This window comes from Gorilla gorilla, chromosome 19 (genome assembly GCF_029281585.2).
Source record: "Gorilla gorilla gorilla isolate KB3781 chromosome 19, NHGRI_mGorGor1-v2.1_pri, whole genome shotgun sequence".
Taxonomy (NCBI): Eukaryota; Metazoa; Chordata; class Mammalia; order Primates; family Hominidae; genus Gorilla; species Gorilla gorilla.
The window spans coordinates 38,809,529-38,828,848 of record NC_073243.2 but is presented as its reverse complement, the minus strand read 5'-3'; the positions used below and the strand labels follow the sequence as shown (position 1 = coordinate 38,828,848).

At 37.5% G+C, this 19,320-nt stretch overlaps 1 protein-coding gene across 2 annotated transcripts in view; it reads left to right on the top strand.

The window, feature by feature from the left end:
* Positions 1-19,320, top strand: part of TNPO1 (transportin 1) — a 98,247-nt gene that overhangs the window by 61,239 nt on the left and 17,688 nt on the right. For both annotated transcript variants that reach the window (XM_019013437.4, XM_063700692.1), the window contains exons 10-19: positions 5,067-5,127; positions 5,680-5,848; positions 9,707-9,859; positions 10,716-10,941; positions 12,421-12,592; positions 14,443-14,529; positions 15,770-15,877; positions 16,009-16,167; positions 16,248-16,335; positions 19,115-19,213. In XM_019013437.4, coding sequence (XP_018868982.1) covers positions 5,067-5,127; positions 5,680-5,848; positions 9,707-9,859; positions 10,716-10,941; positions 12,421-12,592; positions 14,443-14,529; positions 15,770-15,877; positions 16,009-16,167; positions 16,248-16,335; positions 19,115-19,213 — 1,322 coding nt within the window. The remainder of the gene's footprint in view (positions 1-5,066; positions 5,128-5,679; positions 5,849-9,706; positions 9,860-10,715; positions 10,942-12,420; positions 12,593-14,442; positions 14,530-15,769; positions 15,878-16,008; positions 16,168-16,247; positions 16,336-19,114; positions 19,214-19,320) is intronic.

The following is a 19,320-nucleotide window of genomic DNA, read 5'->3' as shown; positions in this document are numbered from 1 at the left end:
CTTAAGTGATTCTTCATTTTCATATTTTTATAAAATTCATTCTTTTGCCATCAGGGAGTGAGATTCTAAAGAAGCCAGACTTAATTTTATTGTTGGTAAAGAGATTTTTCAAAAAGCAATTGCCTATTTTAAAAAAAATTATGTGAGTATGGTTTGTTCTAAATTATAATTGATTTCGGATAATTTACAGCACAGTATTTTTGTGGGGTTTTTTTGTTTTTTGTTTTGTTTTTAAAAAACAATCCTTGTTATTTAACCACAGACTCTATTGTGAAGTTTGTTTTTTTTTTCCAAAAAATAATTTCCCACTAGTTGTGATGCAACAAAATTTAGTTAACGTTAAGCCCATTTTTCTAAAAGTAAAGTAATATAAGCTCATGGGAGAAAACTAAATTGCAGAAAATTTTATATTTTCCGCATTTTCACCACCCTGAGTAATCACTGGTAGTATTTTTTATGTCATCTTTTAATGTTCTTTTCTGTGAAAGTACCGTATACTAAATAGCATGTATTCAGGGTGTTTGAGAAGGAATTTGATTTAATAATATATAATACATTAACATGACATCTCGCCTGTAGTTAGTGCTTAAAATTTTAAATATACTATTTAATGGTTTGTTCTTTTCAGTTATTGTGTGCTGTGTGCTTTCCTCCATGTCATTAGTCTTTAAAACTTCAGTGGAGGTATGCTATTCCATCATGGTATACATAACCATATTTACATAATTGACGATTATATATGTGTACGCTATAGAGAGAGAGAGAGACTGTTCTCTGCCATTGAATATTTAGGTTGTTTTGGCTTTTTTCCCCCTCATAAATAATCCTGGAGTGAATGTCTTTCTTTGTCAGTAAAAGGTTGTTTCTTTTTGTTATAATTACTAGGAGTGATTTTTTTCCTCAAAGTATATGAGCATTTTAATGTTTTTTTCACAATATTCCAAATAGTTCTCTAGGAAATTTATAGAACTGTATACCCCACTGTGTGTCTATTCTGTCACAACTTTGCCAGCCATGAATTTTAATTTCTCAAATCTTAGCCATCTGGATAAGCAAAAAAAAAAAAAAAAAATTTTTAATATGTCTTAATAGTAAAGGGTTTTTTTTTTTTTTTCCAGATGTTTATGGTACTTGAATGTTCCTATTTTCATATGGTCAACTGAGTTTTTTCTTTCCATCAAGAAAGCAACAATTCCAGTCAGTGTATTTGGAGGGTAAGGTTAAGCAAGGTGCGTCGTATCTTGCTTAACCTTGCCCTCCAAATACACTGACTGGATTTTTTTCTCTTTAGGAAATCTATTAATTGTTCTTCCTTTTCTCTTTACTTTGTAATACCACGTTAATGATACGTTTGAGTTTCTGTGGGGTCATATAATTCTAAATGTCATAGATACTAATTTTTATAAAAACTGCAGAGATTTTCTTTTTTTCTTCAAGAGCAGAAATCCACTTTTATTTATTGACTTTTCGTTAGTTTAAATCCTTGAGGGGTACAGCATCACTCAGATTTTGTGTCCAATGGTCTCAGCAGGAAGATTGCTTTGAAATTTGGCACGAACCATGCCACTGTTTCCATGGGCCCAGATTACTCTGGCTTTGTTTAGTTTGCCGCCAGGAGTCTCTGTGTTGTTCTTTGTTTTATGTACATAAGCACATCTCTTGCCCAAAGAGAATTCTGTTTCACCTCATGCGTCAACATCTTCAATTTTAACAAGAGCTGTGTGTTCCTTTGGTTCTGGAGACCCTGCTTTTAGCCAGCAGAAAAGGCCTTGGGCCACAGCCTTCCAGACATACTTCCTTTTAGAAGTCCTATTCCCAGCAGGCTGCAGTTATTTGCCCCCAAATTTCAGCAGCAGCTGCTTCACTCCAGAGATTTTATTAATGAAAACCTAGGCTATAACATAAACCTATGCTATAACAAACCTATGCTAATGAAAACCTAGGCTATAACATTAGAGATGATGTTAAAAATATGGAATTATAACTAGGTACTCTAACTCTATTACTGCACTAATATAATCCAAATATTCCTAAACCAAGCAGGAAATTAAAAGATTAGCACCACCCATTTTGCTGTGCTAATTAGTGCCAACATTAAACAACTCAGGCCAGTCATGACTGAGTTTTACTTATGTCTTCCCTACTACTGTGAGAGGCGGTCTCACTGTATTGCCCAAGCTGGTCTTGATCCTCTTGCCTCAAGCAATTCACACTGCTTGGCCTCCCAAAACTTTGGGATTACAGCCATGGGCCACGGTACCCAGTGGGAGCCACTTTTATATATAAAACGCAGCTGTTTTTATTGTTTTAGATAATGTATTGACAGGATAGCAGAATATCAACATCAATCTGATGCTGAGATTAAAAAGCACAGTGAAATAACTTGTTTTTCCTATTTGTTAACCACACTTGCTTAGTATAATACGAGCAAAAAGTGTTTGCATAGGAATTAAAATTGTGTGTGTTACAAGATCACTCATAAATATAAACTCATTTAGAAAGCACCATTGTAGGCTGGGCACAGTGACTCATGCCTGTAACCCCAGCACTTTGGGAGCCTGAGGCAGGCAGATCGCTTGAGCTCAGGAGTTCAAGACCAGCCTGGACAACATGGTGAAACCCGTCTCTACCAAAAATACAAAAGTTAGCTGGGCGTGGCAGCACATGCCTGTAATTCCAGCTACTTGTGTGGCTGAGGCAAGAGAGTCACTTGAACCCAGGAGGCAGAGACTGCAGTGAGCCATGAGCCGAAATGGCACCACTGCACTCCAGCCTAGGCAACAGAGTGAGACCCTTTCTCAGAAAAAAAAATGCACCAGTGTAACAAGGAGGATATTAAGTTCTATCATCATTCTGGGCTATATAGTCTCTGGGTTTTTTTTTAACTAGTACTATTTTTATTATTGAACATTAATGTATTTTGTGATCTGGTATAGCAGCTCTTGATTTCTCTCGTTTTTACAAAATTGTTTTGGCTTTTTCCCACCTTTATTCTTGTACATTAATGTCTTATAGGACTGTTGTGTGGATTTTCCATGTGAAACAACCCAATGCTCAGCCCATATTTAAGTATTCAGTAAACGTTTATTGTCTATGTTATTACTTTATGTGATGTTGCATTAAAAAACTCATTTTTGACTGGGTGCAGTGGCTTATGCCTGTAATCCCAGCACTTTGGGAGTCCAAGGCAGGTGTATCACCTGAGGTCTGGAGTTCAAGACCAGCTTGGCCAACATGGTGAAACCCCATCTCTACTAAAAATGCAAAAAATTAGCCAGGCATGGTGGCGCATGCTTGTAGTCCCAGCTACTTGGGAGGCTGAGGCAGGAGAATAGCTTGAACCCGGGAAGTGGAGATTGCAGTGAGCCAAGATCGTGCCATTGCACTCCAGCCTGGGTGACAAGAGCAAGACTCCATCTCAAAAAAAAAAAAAACCTCATTTTTAATGGCTACATGGGGGCTTCAGGAGAAATCTTCACAATTAGACCTGCTCAAAAATAAGAGTTTGCCTAGCATGATTAGACTTGGGCAGGCACATGCCAAATTGCCACATGGTCACGGTTAATTGCCATGTCTTATTTTCTGACCTCATTTTTTCTTATTTGCCCAGCTTTACCAGCCAGTCCTTTATTTCTTGCAAACCTTACTAGGCCCATCTGCCACCCCATTCCAAGGCCCTTGACCTCTTTGTGTTCTAATCTGATTCTTTTTTTTATTATTATTATTTTGAGATGGAGTCGCACTCTGTTTCCCAGGCTGGAGTGCAATGGCGCGATCTCAGCTCACTACAAGCTCCACCACCCGGGTTCAAGTGATTCTCCTGCCTCAGCCTCCTGAGTAGCTGGGACTACAGGCGTGTGCCACCACGTCCTGCTAATTTTTGTATTTTTAGTAGAGACTGGATTTCACTATGTTGGCCGGGCTGGTCTCGAACTCCTGACCTCGTGATCCGCTCGCCTCGACCTAATCTGATTCTTTTTATTCTCTGTTTATCTGACAAACATCAGAGCCATGAATAAACCATACTAACCCAAAACTTCTATCTACCCTGCTCTAGACTAATTGAACTCTGAACTCTTTTCTTTAACCAGGTTGTTGAATGCCTTTGGGGAAATTTACACTCCCCTAGGGGGATTGTTGGCTATAGAAATCTGTGGTCTTCAACCGCAAGTGGTCTCTTCACAATCTGCTAATTCATGTTCCAGATCAGCTTTTATCTTTTATTCACCAAGAGCAACTGTTTGAAACCTTTATTACTCTTTTGATATTCTCTTAATTCACTTTGAGCACTTAGGCTTGTAAAGAAAGCAGGTGACCCTTTATCTTGCCCCAAAACTTACAGATAGTAATTTCATATGAGCTGTTCTCTCCTAACCAATTTTCTCCTTAAGGTCTGTATAGTATAAATTTTTCTTATACCCAGAGACCCTCACTGTACCAGATAAATATTCACTCTTAGCTTCTCCTTGTTGCCTCATTTTCCATAACTTTATAACTTGCTGCAGTTTTTTGTCTTCAAAAAACAAAAAAACTCAAACTTTTTTTGAGTGGGACTTACTGTCTTCACTTCTTTAACCCACATCTTGTTAACTCTTCATTATCTTAACATTCTGATGTCTGTCCTCACCATTTCCCTGAAATTGTTGACAAAAATCATCAGTGATTAACTGTTAGTGATCCAGATACACCTGGTTCTCCTGCAAAATACCTGTATCTTACAAAATATAGCTCTATGTATTGTAAGTCTTACCTAGTTAAATTATGCTAGCTCTAATGTTTAATTACTACTAATCTTTCTATTTTAGAATTTAGAAGGACTTTGAGCATGAAAGTTTGGCTGGCCCACATTTCTTAAACCTATCCAGGGGATTTTATATTTGACTGCTTCCTTTTCTCTATTAGCATTTCTTCAGTTAATGAGAGCAGACATATATCACTGAATAAGTTCAAAGACAATATTACCATTGATTATCTCATTGGTTTTGTTAGTACATGTAAGGTTAAGACTTATTAATTATTCTCTTGAGATCTTTAGGTCTTTGTTTCATGAATTTCTTTCTTTATAGGTTGATTCCTGTGTTAGTGAATGGCATGAAGTACTCAGACATAGATATTATCCTACTTAAGGTAAGGAAGCTTTTTTGATGAATAGGGAATAAGATTTTTATATTGACTTAGTACATCTTGGGATTTGGCCAATAAAACATTCATTGAGAATAGATCTCCTGTAAATAGACTTCCTATTATCCATAGTAGGTTACAGAAGTTTAAAGATAGAAGCATAAGTTTAAGTAATGATAAATTCTTGCTTAATTTGGTACTACATGGTGACATTGGTAGGGTTATTATTAATTTCCCCTTAATTACTTGGAGTTATTTTAAAAACATTCTTATATATGCTGCTCTGAATTTGATTCAGGTAACTTAGATTATACCAGCCAGTGGAGGCCATGTAGTTGGCTGAAAGGGCCATATAACCTGACAGGTGTGTTAGGTCAGTCTATTCACCCCTCCATAAGGAATATGTTCTGTACATGGGCGTGGTTCTTAATCACTCTGGAAGTATATTTCAGAATTCTGTGCATGACCCCATCTCTGGATATTCTGTTTCTCTTACTCATGTACATACTATTAGCCTATAATGAATGCCACCAAAAATTTCTCTTAAAAAAACAACAGGGTGATGTAGAAGAAGACGAAACGATTCCTGATAGTGAACAGGATATACGGCCACGTTTTCACCGATCGAGGACGGTGGCTCAGCAGCATGATGAAGATGGAATTGAAGAGGAAGATGATGATGATGATGAAATTGATGATGATGATACAATTTCTGACTGGAATCTAAGTAAGTCAGAAAGGGAAAAGCACAGTTGCCTACTTTGATGATAACTTTATTGGGGTATAATTCATCTACTGTACAATTTACTACCCATTAACATATACATTTCATTGGTTTTTAGTATATTCAGAGAGCTGTTCAACCATTACCACAATCAGTTGTAGACTATGTTTTCATCACCCATACCCTTTAGCAGTAACTCCCTATTGTTCACTGGCTCTGGGCAACTACTAGTCAATATTCTGTCTCTGGGTTTGCCTATTCTAGACATTTCATGTAAATGGAGTCATACAATGCATTGTCCTTTGTGACCATCTTTAACTTAGCATAAAGTTTTCACGGTTCATGTTGTAGCATTCACTTGTATTGTGAAATAATATTTCGTTGTAATATGCCACATGTTCTCCATTCGTTGGTTGGTGGACATTTGTGTTTCTCTTTTTGTAGCTGTTGAGTTGTGATGCTATAAATACTCATGTATAATTTTTGTGTGTAGACTTTTTTTGTTTGTTTGTTTTTTTGTTTTGAGGCAGGGTCTCTGTCACCCAGGCTAGCATGATTATGCAGTGGTGCAGTCATGGCCCACCGCAGCCTTGACCTCCCTGGGCTCTGATGATCCTCCCACCTCAGCTCCCCAAGTAGCTGGGACTATAGGTGCTCACCAATACACCTGGCTGAATTTTTTTGTTTTTTTTTTGTTGTTGTTTTTTTTTTTGGTAGAGACAGTTTTGCCATGTTGCCCAGGCTGGTCTTGAACTGTTGAACTCAAGCCATCCACCCGCCTTGCCCTCCCAAAGTGCTAGGATTACAGGCGTAAGCCACTGTGTCTGGCCCAATGTGTATTCAGTTCTCTTGGGTAAACACTCAGGAGAAGGATTGTTGGGGTCATAGGGTAACTGTATGTTTAACCTTTTGAGAAATAACCAGGATGTTTTCCAAAGTGACTGCACCATTCTGCTTTCCTAGCAGCATTGTCTGGAGGGTTCCAGTTTCTTCACATGCTCACTTGCTTTATTATCTCTTTATTATTATAGTCATTCTAGTGGATGTGAAGTGGTGTTTTGTGGTTTTGGTTTGCATTTTCCTGGTGGACCTGCTCTTATTTTATCATTATTATATTCTTAAACTACCATTTCTCAAAAGGCTGTTTGTTTTAATACTGTAAGAACATTGCCACAAGCTTTTTTGGTTTTTCTAACATGAGTGTTTTCTGTCTGGTAATTTGCATGAAAATTGGCTATCATAGGTAATTCTAAAATAATATAAGTTGCTTTATTATATTCAAATTTATTATAAGTTGCTTTGTTATATTCACAACTTATGAAATATGCTTTTTAAAATATGTTAATTTCCAACCTTAGCTGCAAATCATATCACTTGTGGAGCTAGCATTCTGGCCCACGCTTCCTAATTGGGGATGAACCTAAACACCTGTGTTCTGATTTTGCTTGCTTGTTTGCTGGATTTTAAACCTCTACTGCTCAGGTTCAGGGTTTCTCAGCCTTGGCACTATTGCATTTTGGGCCACATAATTCTTTTTTTTTTTTTTTCTACATGTGAATGCCACATCATGCATGTAATTCTTTGTTGCGGAGGCTGTCCTGCACGTTGTGGGATGTTAAGCAGCATCCCTGGCCTCTACCCAAAGATGCCAGCAGCACAAACACAGTTGTGACAACCATTATCTCCTGGGGGAACAAAATCAACCCCAGTTTAGAGCCACTACTCTAGTTCAAAGTGTTGGGATTTCTAATAACTATGATTAAAGCAGTTAAGAACAGACATTATCAGTCTGGGCTGTGTTCTTCATTTGGTTAGATAATGCTAATTTCTCTGTTGCCTCTTCAGTTTCCTGTAACTAACATTCTATTTAGAGTGCCTAATGTGCCAGGCACTAGGCCAAGGACTTTGCATGCATATCAAAGTCTGTTTAATCATAAGTAAGAATAAAGTCATATTTAAGATTTCCAACAACCTTGAATAGGCAAGAAAACTGCAGAAAGAGAGATATACCCAAGGTTAGCATAGCTAGTACTGATAGCACATCTAGTATTGGGACCCAAATCTCACTTGTTAAGACAACACATGGTGTTTACTACTATTACAAATTACTTCCCAGTGTATCCCTACTTTCAGATTAGGGGAGCAGGATGGCTCAAGATCATTACACAGAAAACTCTACAAAATAATATACATACATGGATGGGGGAACACTTCCTCTTCACATCCCATTCTTTGTATCCTTCCAAAAGCTTTTCTGTGCGTGCTTGGAAAAACATACAGGCATCTTTTTTAGAGGAGAAGCCAAATTTCTGAAAGTGAAATCAGATTATATGTACTCTGCTGCTTTCTTTCTGTATATCATATGCCTCATTCTTCCTCAGTACATACAGATTTAGATTTCCTTTTGTCGCATGTGAGTGTACTGTTTAGTTGCATGGCTCTACCATGTGGTATAACTAAGATCCTTATTGATGGGTAAGGTGTTAATTTCTGGCCAATGTAATGGTTTTGTTTTGGTTTGGTTTGGTTTGATTTTTTTTTTTTTGAGGATTTTATTATTGTCTAGTAGTTTGTGATTAGCCATTTACTATGCCTAGTTCACGTTGGAAATTTCTGATATTTTCTTAGTCCATTTTGTGCTACTATAACAGGATACCTGAAGTTCAGAATGGAGGGGCTGCATCTGGTGAGAACCTCCTTGCAACATCATCTGATGACAGAAGGACACACTTAAGAGAGAGCTCAATTCACGCTTATAATAAGCCAACTCTCTTGATAACTAACCCACTCCTACAATAACGACATTAACCCATTTATGAGGGCAGAACCCTTAAGACCTAATCATCTCTTGATAGGCCCCACCTCCCATCTTCGTTGCTTTAGGGATTAGTTTTCTAATACATGAACTTCAGGAACACGTTCCTACCCATAACAGTTAAATGATATTTTTGTTGTTCTTTTTGATTTTGTTGCTCTTGTCTAAATTATTATGATAATAAAATCTGGGTTGACTTATAGTCCCATAGTTAATTCTTTGTAAAGAGTATTTTCTAGCATGCGTTAACGTTTCATGTGCCAGTGACTTTTCTTCCAGTTTTTGTGTCTAAAGTCCAGCTAAGTAATTGTCTGTTTAATTCTAGATGATATACTGCTGGAAATGTTAAGTAGAGTTAATAATGTATGTTTTTTGCATGATTGTAACAGTGATTGTAATCATGATTGTAATATGAGTGTATCATATTGAATGGTTATGTTAGAAGCACTGAATTGAGTGGCACAGTATTTGTTTTACTGTATAGACAGAATTCTAGTATGACAGTTATGTACAGAATACAATGTCTTCACAATTAATTTGCCAAGTAAGTTCTTGTCATAAAAAATATTCATCTTAATAGAAAATGTTTTTGGCCGGGCATGGTGGCTCACACCTGTAATCCCAGCACTTTGGGAGGCTCAGGAGGGTGGATCACGAGGTCAGGAGTTCGAGACCATCCTGGCCAACATGGTGAAACCCCGTCTCTCCTAAAAATACAAAAATCAGCTGTGCGTGCTGGCACACACCTGTAATCCCAGCTACTCAGGAGGCTAAAGCGGGAGAATCACTTGAACCTGGGAGGCGGAGGTTGCAGTGAGCCAAGATCGCACCACTGCACTCCAGCCTGAGCGACAGAACAAGACTCCGTCTCAAAAAAAAAAAACAACAAAATGTTTTCACGTGACAGACTACCTCCTATTCAATTGAATTCTTATTTTAAAACTCCGTATTAGAGATACGAATAAAATGTTACATATACAATAAATATTTTAATATATAAGTAATAAGACGTTAATGTAATATTTTTGAATTAAATATTTCCTTAGGAAAATGTTCTGCTGCTGCCCTGGATGTTCTTGCAAATGTGTATCGTGATGAACTGCTGCCACATATTTTGCCCCTTTTGAAAGAATTACTTTTTCATCATGAATGGGTTGTTAAAGAATCAGGCATTTTGGTTTTAGGAGCAATTGCTGAAGGTAAGCCTAAGTCCAGTTTGAATTATGTAAGTTGGCTTCTTACTACTATTAGGTACTAATAAGGCTAGGCTACTTTAAGGAATTTCTATTTTGAACCAGATAACTAGTATTAAACAGCCATAGGCCGTCTTCTAACCCCAGCTAGATATTTTGCAAAATGTTTTTGTTATAATAAAGGTAACAGAGGCCAGGCATGGTGGCTCACGCCTATAATCTCAGCACTTTGGGAGGCCTAGGTGGGTGGATTACCTGAGGTGGGTTCAAGACCAGCCTGGTTAACATGGCGAAACCACGTCTGCTAAAAATACAAAAATTAGCTGGGCGTGGTGGCATGTGCCTGTAGTCCCAGCTACTTGGAAGGCTGAGGCAGGAGAATTGCTTGAACCTGGGAAGTGGTAGTTGCAGTGAGCTGAATTCGTGCGATTGCACTCCAGCCTGGGTGACAGAGCAAGACTCCATCTCAATAAAAAATAAAAACAAAAAAAATTAAGGAAACAGAATGAAAGGCTCTGATGTCTGAAGCATCCCCATTGCTTTAAAAAAAAATCTTTGATTCTTTAGGTAAGTATAGGAGACACAATAAGGCAAGACTCTCATCATTCTCTATGAAGGGTTATTATTGATTTTGTCCTGGCAGTAAACATCTATTAGAAGAAATTGAAACACTGTAAGATGCTTGGGAGCAGGTAGCTCTAACTTCAGGGTTTTAAAAATAATTTTGGTATAGGTTATTGTAGTATGTGTATAGCAGTAGAAATATTCTGAATTTTTTCATAGATACGTGTTTTATTTTCATAGTCAACCAAAATAATGTTAACTAAATTTTAGCATTTTGAAAGATTTATTTTTTTTCTAGGTTGCATGCAGGGCATGATTCCATACTTGCCTGAGCTTATTCCTCACCTTATTCAGTGCCTCTCTGATAAAAAGGCTCTTGTGCGTTCCATAACATGCTGGACTCTTAGCCGCTATGCACACTGGGTGGTCAGCCAGCCGCCAGACACGTACCTGAAGCCATTAATGACAGAATTGCTAAAGCGCATCCTGGATAGCAACAAGAGAGTACAAGAAGCTGCCTGCAGGTGGGACAGATTCATAACACAGTGTTCTTTGTGGTAGTGAAAAACTTAATTTTCAACCTTCTGATGGAGTGTTTGTGTTAAACCTATAATGAAGTGTTTTGTAATTGAAAATTTTCCAGTTATATCAGAAAGCTTAGTTTTCTTTTTTCTTCTTGGTGAAGTGTTTTGCAGGATCTGTAGCTTTTGGGTTTGCATATTAGTGTATTTTATACATTTTGTTTGGCCAGGAGAATTTTGTCATGTGGGTTTTACCTGATGATTTTGTAGATCTAAATGTGACAACATCGATCTTAGCTGTTTCTTCTTTGGCTCATTTTTCCCACTCAGTGGTTATTATAACAGAATTATCTTACACCCTAATTCCCTCAGACATCTGAACTAGTGATGGCAGGACTCCTACTCTTGAAGGAATAACAAAGTTTGAGCAAATTGACATCATTAGACTACAGGTCAACCACCATAACTCAGAAAGTCCCACAGGGACCTGTGGTCTGTCACTTACCAGTTAAAGGTCTTTGAGTGCTTAGTAGTTCTGCTCTAGTAGCCATTCTATTGGTTGGTTTGGAGGCTGTCTCTTTATATCAAGCCAGCAGTTGCTTTTATTACTACAAATATTCCAGTTTCCTGCAACATACCTTTATATTTTAAAAGGGCCTTCTGCTTATGTTTATAGTTCTTAATTTTTCGAGTAGGTTTGCTTTTACCATTGACCTTGATAGTAGGAAAAAATAACTGTTGAACAAAAAAAAGTAAAATTTTATTTTATTTTTTTTAGATGGAGTCTTGCTCTGTCGCCCAGGCTGGAGTGCAGTGGTGCTATCTTGGCTTACTGTAACCTCCGCCTCTCAGGTTCAAGCAATTCTCCTGCCTCTGCCTCCTGAGTAGCTGGGACTACAGGTGTGCGACACCATGCCCAGCTAATTTTTGTATTTTTAGTAGAGATGGGGTTTTGCCATGTTGGCCAGGCTGGTCTTGAACTCCTGACCTCAAGTGATCCACCCATCTTGGCCTCCCAAAGTGCTGGGATTACAGGCGTGAGCCACCGCGCCTGGCAGGGATAGTAAATTTGAGTTTGACCTTAATCCATCTGAAGCAGTCATATCTGGAAGATATTAAGGGAGGGAGTATATAGATTATGTTTGAGATCCTATAATTTATTCATTCAGTACCTGGGTTTTTTTTTAGCTATTAATTGTTAAGCATATACTAAATGCTGAGTTTACATAAAGTCCCTGCCATCTTGAGACTTACAGGTTAGTAGGAAATACAAAGCAGCAACATAATTATCATTTATGGCAAGTGCTATGGAAGAAATCGGTAAATAATTCGCAGTGCTGATGACCAGGGCTTTCATTAACAGATGGCTTAGACCATTTTAGGAAATTCCTGATTGGGTAAAACAGAACATAAACATTTTAGCAATTAAGAGTTAGATATATCTTACATTCAATAAGTATTCTTTTTTTTTTTTTTAAACAGTGCCTTTGCTACCCTAGAAGAGGAGGCTTGTACAGAACTTGTTCCTTACCTTGCTTATATACTTGATACCCTGGTCTTTGCATTTAGTAAATACCAGCATAAGAACCTGCTCATTCTTTACGATGCCATAGGAACATTAGCAGATTCAGTAGGACATCATTTAAACAAACCAGTAAGTATCTGTTAAGAACTATTATGGAAAATAATGTGTAGCATAGTTACAATCAATAGATTAGCATATATTTGGAAATTAAGATGTTTTGGGAGATGTGAATAGTTAGCGTTAGCTACTTTAAGAGTATAGATCTTACAAAGGCAGCAAGTATATCCCCTTTCATATGGTATTCTTAAAGTAAGTATATACTTGGTGTGGAAACTACAGCAGCATTTCACATGAATGCTCTGATACTTTTTAGAATGACTAAAGCAAAGGGGTAAAAAAGTTTTTATAATCTGGATATCTGCTTTTACTTAATTCCTAATGTTTTTGAATCTACCGCTTCATAAACACTGTAGCTTTAGAGTACCATATCTAGACATCTTTGTTTTTTCAGCAGGTATGGGGAGTATACTGTATAAAACAAATAGAAATTGGGGTAGTAGGTTTAAAAATGCTAAATAGTAATGCAAAAGTGCCTTGTTTCCAGTAGTGTTAGTAGAAGAGGAGGATGGATTTGTCTAATGAGGATTTAAGTGATAGTAGAATTTTAGTATAGCTCCACATACCCTGCTGAATAGACTTCTATATGATTGCTATATCCAAAGTCTTAAGAAATTGTTTTATTTTTAGGTTACACTTAAGATTTGGTACAGGGCAGTTTATAGGTTTGCTTTGCTGTTGGTTGTTTGGTTTGGCTTTTGTGGGGGTTTGTTTTCTGAATGTCTTTAGAGTCCGTGCCCCTGTTTACATGATCACTATGTTTAGTCGTTTTATGGATCATTCTTTAGTTTGACACTTAAATGATTTTAAGTTTGTTTTTCTATAAAAGCATCTGTGTAAGTTTACCTGTTGATTTAAAAATGTACTATATAGTAACAGCCATATTACACGTTACAGTTCCATGACTAAAAGGAACTTTTTTGTGTGTGACAAGGTCTCACTCTGTCACCTAGGCTAGAGTGCAGTGGTGTGATCACAGCTCATTGCAACCTCCACCTCCCGGGCTCAAGCGATCCTCCCATTTCAGCCTCCCCTGTAGCTGAGACCACAGGCGTGTACCACCATTCCTGGCCAACTTTTTGTAGAGATAGTTTTGCCATGTTGCCCAGGCTGGCCCAAACTCCTGGGTTCAAGTGATCTGCCTGCCTCAGCCTCTCAAAGTGCTGGAATTACAGGTGTGAGCCACCATGCCCAGCCCCAGAACTAAAAATATTCTGTAACTTAAAGAGAAAAACTTAGGGCCGGGTACAGTGGCTCACGCCTGTAATCCCAGCACTTTGGGAGGCTGAGGTGGGCAGATCAAAAGGTCAGGAGATCGACACCATCCTGGCTGACACGGTGAAACCCTGTCTCTACTAAAACTACAAAAAATTAGCCGGGTGTGGTGGCGGGTGCCTGTAGTCCCAGCTACTCGGGAGGCTGAGGCAGGAGAATGGCGTGGACCTGGGAGGCGGAGCTTGCAGTGAGCTGAGATCACGCCGCTGCACTCTAGCCTGGACGACAGAGCGAGACTCCATCTCAAAAAAAAGAGAAAAACTTAGATCTTCCTTGATTGTGACTTTTTTAAGTAATAGATTTTGATTAGCTGTGTGTTTATTGATAGACTCTTTTTTTCAACGGATAAAAGATCAGTAGATTACTAGTTCTAGATCTAAAACTAGAACACGGTCATGTAAGTATAAAGGTAGGCAAAAGAAAGGAAAACTTTAAAAGGGACTGTGCAGAGTGAAGAATGACTCTTAAAATGCCTTTTGTAATGATTTTACACAATTGCTCAAAATGGATTTTAATTTTCAAAGACTCAAAATGGTCTTGTTGACATGTGATAGTGGAATTTTATATGTTTTCATCATTGTAAATAGGAATATATTCAGATGCTAATGCCTCCACTGATCCAGAAATGGAACATGTTAAAGGATGAAGATAAAGATCTCTTCCCTTTACTTGAGGTATGCAGGGCTAGTAATATTTAATCTGTTGCCAAGAACACATGTTCAAATCCAAAATGGGTATATATGATAAGAAAAGTGTTAATAAATTTATATTATGAAGTAGATGGAGGAAATTATATGATACATACTGTTCTCTAACCTGCTTTACTTAATTGATAATAAATTAGAGTTTTAAGTTCTCTTATGTTATCTACTCTCTATATAGAGTAGATAACATACTACTCTATATAGTATAGAGTAGATAACATACTGGGAGGATATATATTACCGGGGTATATATATATCTTTTCACTCATACATATATGTTGAGTAGTGGGATTTGGTGCCAGTAAGGAGGTACTTATTTTCAAATTTGAAAATGTTTCCATGTGTACTTACTACTTTTTTTTTTAACACCCCTTTCATTGCAAACTTTTATATGATGTTCTAGTAACTGAACACACTGTGAAATGTAGTCACTTAAACTTAGTTGAATTGACATTGATAGAACCAGTTCAGGCCTTTTCATTCTTGCTCCCTGTTATTTCAAGGTTCACCATCTTCTACCGTGGATTGTTCTTAGCCAAAGAAGTTAAATTTTCTATGACCAAGAGCAATTCTGGGCCCAACAAAACAAGAAGAATCCTTATGGTTCATTTTTTGTATGCAGTCGTCCCTCAGTATCTGCAGGGGATTGTTTCCAGGACTCCCCTTGGATACAGAAATCCAGCCATGCTCAAGTCCCTTATATAAAATGGTGTGGTATTTGCATATGGCCTATGCACCTCCTCCCAATATACTTTAAATCATTTTAATTGTTTTTCTAAATGCTTTTGATTCAAGATTGGTTGAATCCATAGATACAGAGGGCCAACTGTATATATATTACTTTCCGGCGGGATCTTAGAATGTGCCCAGTAAAGTCCATTCACAACATTGACCATGATGGGAGCATGAAATGAATCTCTTCAATTTGAGGGAAAAATATGAACACATAATACTCAATCTGTCCTTGAAAGATAATGTTTCTTGTAGAAACGCTTCCTCTGAGTAAACCTGACCTGATTGGCTGGCAAACTAACAACAATGAATGGCTTCCAAAAGAGAGGGTTGGGGTGGGAGGAGGGGAACCTGCTACTGTAGAAACTAGTAGAGCAAGCTCATAAATGACCAGGATCCTGTTGAGCGCAGTTTCAAGCATTCATCATAATCTTCAGTATACCCAGAAAATTTAGCATGTGTACTTTATTCTTCCTAGTGCCTATCTTCAGTTGCCACAGCACTGCAGTCTGGCTTCCTTCCGTACTGTGAACCTGTGTATCAGCGTTGTGTAAACCTAGTACAGAAGACTCTTGCACAAGCCATGGTAATTTTTTTTTAAATGTCTTCCCCTTCTTGACATGGTGGACATTTTTCTAAAGATAGGTATAATGTATACAGACTTTTTAAGTAGTTAATTAAAAACAAACTTACAAAAAACATTGTGTCTAATTTCAGCTAAACAATGCTCAACCAGATCAATATGAAGCTCCAGATAAAGATTTTATGATAGTGGCTCTTGATTTACTGAGTGGCCTGGCTGAAGGACTTGGAGGCAACATTGAACAGCTGGTAGCCCGAAGTAACATCCTGACACTAATGTATCAGTGCATGCAGGTGAGACTTGAAAGGTGAAAATGAATTGAAGCCTGTTTCTCTGTGTCACATTGGGGTTAATTTCTTCTTATTTCTTGTAGGATAAAATGCCAGAAGTTCGACAGAGTTCTTTTGCCCTGTTAGGTGACCTCACAAAAGCTTGCTTTCAGCATGTTAAGCCTTGTATAGGTATGAATATTTTCTACTGCTATGAATATGGTTTTTTAAAGTTAACATTTACATCAGCTTTGTTTTTTTATTATTAAACTGAAATTGCATGGAATCCCAACATTTATAAATGTACACTTTATTGGTTAAAGTAAACTTGTTGTGATTGAAACAGGCAAGATGGCAGGAACCCCTAATATTTCCTTGAGCTTGCCGTCATCTCAGCTTTTTAGGTACTCCTGTGACTGGAAGAAAGGTTAGTAATATACTTTAGAGTAAAGGACATGCCCACCAGGGAAGCCTTGGTACCATGGACTAGTTAATAGATCCTTTTTTGAGTAGCCACCTTTTTGGTAGAGGTACACAGAAATAGTAATAATCAGGTTTTCTTCTCTAGCAAACCAGCATACTTTTTCAGATATTGCAGAAAACTTCCAACAAATGTCACTTTAACTGAGACTGGGCCTGGGGGCTCACACCTGTAATGCCAGCACTTTGGGAGGCCAAGGCAGGCAGATCACTTGAGGTCAGGAGTGCGAGGTTCAAGACTAGCATAGCATTTGTCTTGGCCTTCTGTGACAATGATAAGGAATTCCTTGAATGTTGTACCCGGAATTGTTCTCAAACCTATGGGTTATAAATGAGTTATGGGATTTTTTTCCCCCTTTTCTGCATCTCAGCATGTTGGGTAACAATTGTTTTAATACAGCCGGGCACGGCGGCTCAGGCCTGTAATGCCAGCACTTTGGAAGGCCAAGGCGGGCAGGTCACGAAGTCAGGAGATCAAGACCATCCTGGCTAACACGGTGAAACCCCGCTTCTACTAAAAATACAAAAACTTAGCCAGGCGTGGTGGCTTGTGCCTGTAGTTCTAGCTACTTGGGAAACTGAGGCAGGAAAATCGCTTGAACCCGGGAGGCAGAGCCTGCAGTGAGCTGATACTGTACCACTACACTCCAGACTGGGCAACAGAGCAAGACTCCGTCTCAAAAAAAAATTGTTTTAATACTTCATTTAAACCTTAATTTAAAATATTAATTGAATGTTTTGTCATCTGATATAATTGTGCTTTTGGATAACCATTTCTCAAAAAACTAACATAATTAACATTAATTATGATATATGAAGAACCATCGAGTTTAAACCTAACAGTGTAATGAATTCTTATGGGAAGCTTATCATTCTCATATTTACCATCTAATTTAGTTTTTTAGTTGAAACTTATATGAAAGGATTTAATTTTTTTATTATAAAGTGTTTAAGACGTACAAAAGTAGAAAAAATGTAACAAACCTCCTATCACCCAGCTTCAACTGTCCAATCATGTTTCCTATATACTGTTGTCGGTGGTGAGACACATAGATCTCAGATATTTTGGAGCAAATCTCAAACACAGCATTTGAAGTCTTAATATTTTAGTACATACTGTACTATCTCTTTTTACAATTGTTTTTTGTTAAACCATGTTTTTTATTCTAAAGAGTTTACTGTGGATTTTACTGATTGCATCTTTGTTGTCTTTAACATGTTCCTCTGTCCGTTGTATTTACTGTAAATTGTTTTGATACAGAGACTGAGGTTTAATGAGATTTACGTTGTTTTGTTTTTAAGACTTTATAGATGGTATTGTGTACTTAGTGTACATAGTGTCTAGTTGTCCCTCCTTTTTTTTTTTAATGTTACCAATCTTGATGATTGTCTCAATTAGTTATTCTCAACTAGGGGCAGTTTTGCCATTCGGGGAACATTTACCAATGTCTGGAGACATTTTGTTTGATGCTGGAGAGGTGCCATTGATGTCTAGTGGGTAGAAGCAAAGGATGTTGCTAAACATCTTATAATACAGGAGACAGCTCCCCTTCCCCCCAACAAAAAAATGATCTGGCCCAAACTGTCAATATTGCTGAGATCAAGAAACCCTGGCTTACATCTCCTGATTTTATTAGGAGTTTAAAAAATTATGATATTCTAATTCTTCATTTAATAATGAAGATACTTATATAGGGAGACATTTCCCATATCAATAAATTACTATCCTGAGGTAAAATCATATAGCAGAGGCAAGATAAATACTTGATTCTTTTTTTATTTACCAATTTTCAAAATAATGAATTGATTCCTATCATCCTCCAAAGGTATCTTTGATGTTTCAGAGTTTCGTTTTTGTTTGATTGTTTTTAGTGCTAGTGTGACTTCATGGTTTGATTGTTTTTAGTGCTAGTGTGACTTCATGATGTTCAAGCTGTTGTACTGCTTGCAGTGAGAACTTAAGTTGGCTCCCGAGTCCTTTCATTATGACAAGATAGTCCACTTATTTTGCACATTTCCTGCCTTTGCTTGTAATGTGACGTTTTCTGAGAGTCCATTTTTTTTTTAGTGGAAAGTGATATTCAGAGACCACAATCAGAGCACAAGAGTGAAAGTTGCTTTAAAAGCCAAAATCATTGATTTTTTTTTTTTAGTCTAATTACAAGAGATTACTCTGACCAACTCTTTTTAGTGGTGTGTAAAATATACCCAAACTTGTATTTCCTGTTCCACATTATTTGAAAGTTCATTGGCCAGATACTGTTTTCTTCAGTTTCTTAAGATAAACATTACCAACTCCTTTAAAAAATATTTTTAAATACAGTTGCCTAGTTTATTTCCACCAATTTTAAAATTGATGTTGCAGTAATTTTTTTAATGATGAAACTTGTTATTTCTTGCTTAGATTTCTGTTTCCACCTAGTAGATTTCCTTTAAAGTACAATATACTGCTATTGAAAAGTTTACTACATAGTTTAAATTTTTTTTCTAGCTGATTTCATGCCAATATTGGGAACCAACCTAAATCCAGAATTCATTTCAGTCTGCAACAATGCCACATGGGCAATTGGAGAAATCTCCATTCAAATGGGTAAGATGTTTTTCCCTATTTAAAAGCATAAGGCCTGGCGCAGTGGCTCACGCCTGTAATCCCAGCACTTTGGGAGGCTGAGGCGGGCAGATCACCTGAGGTCAGGA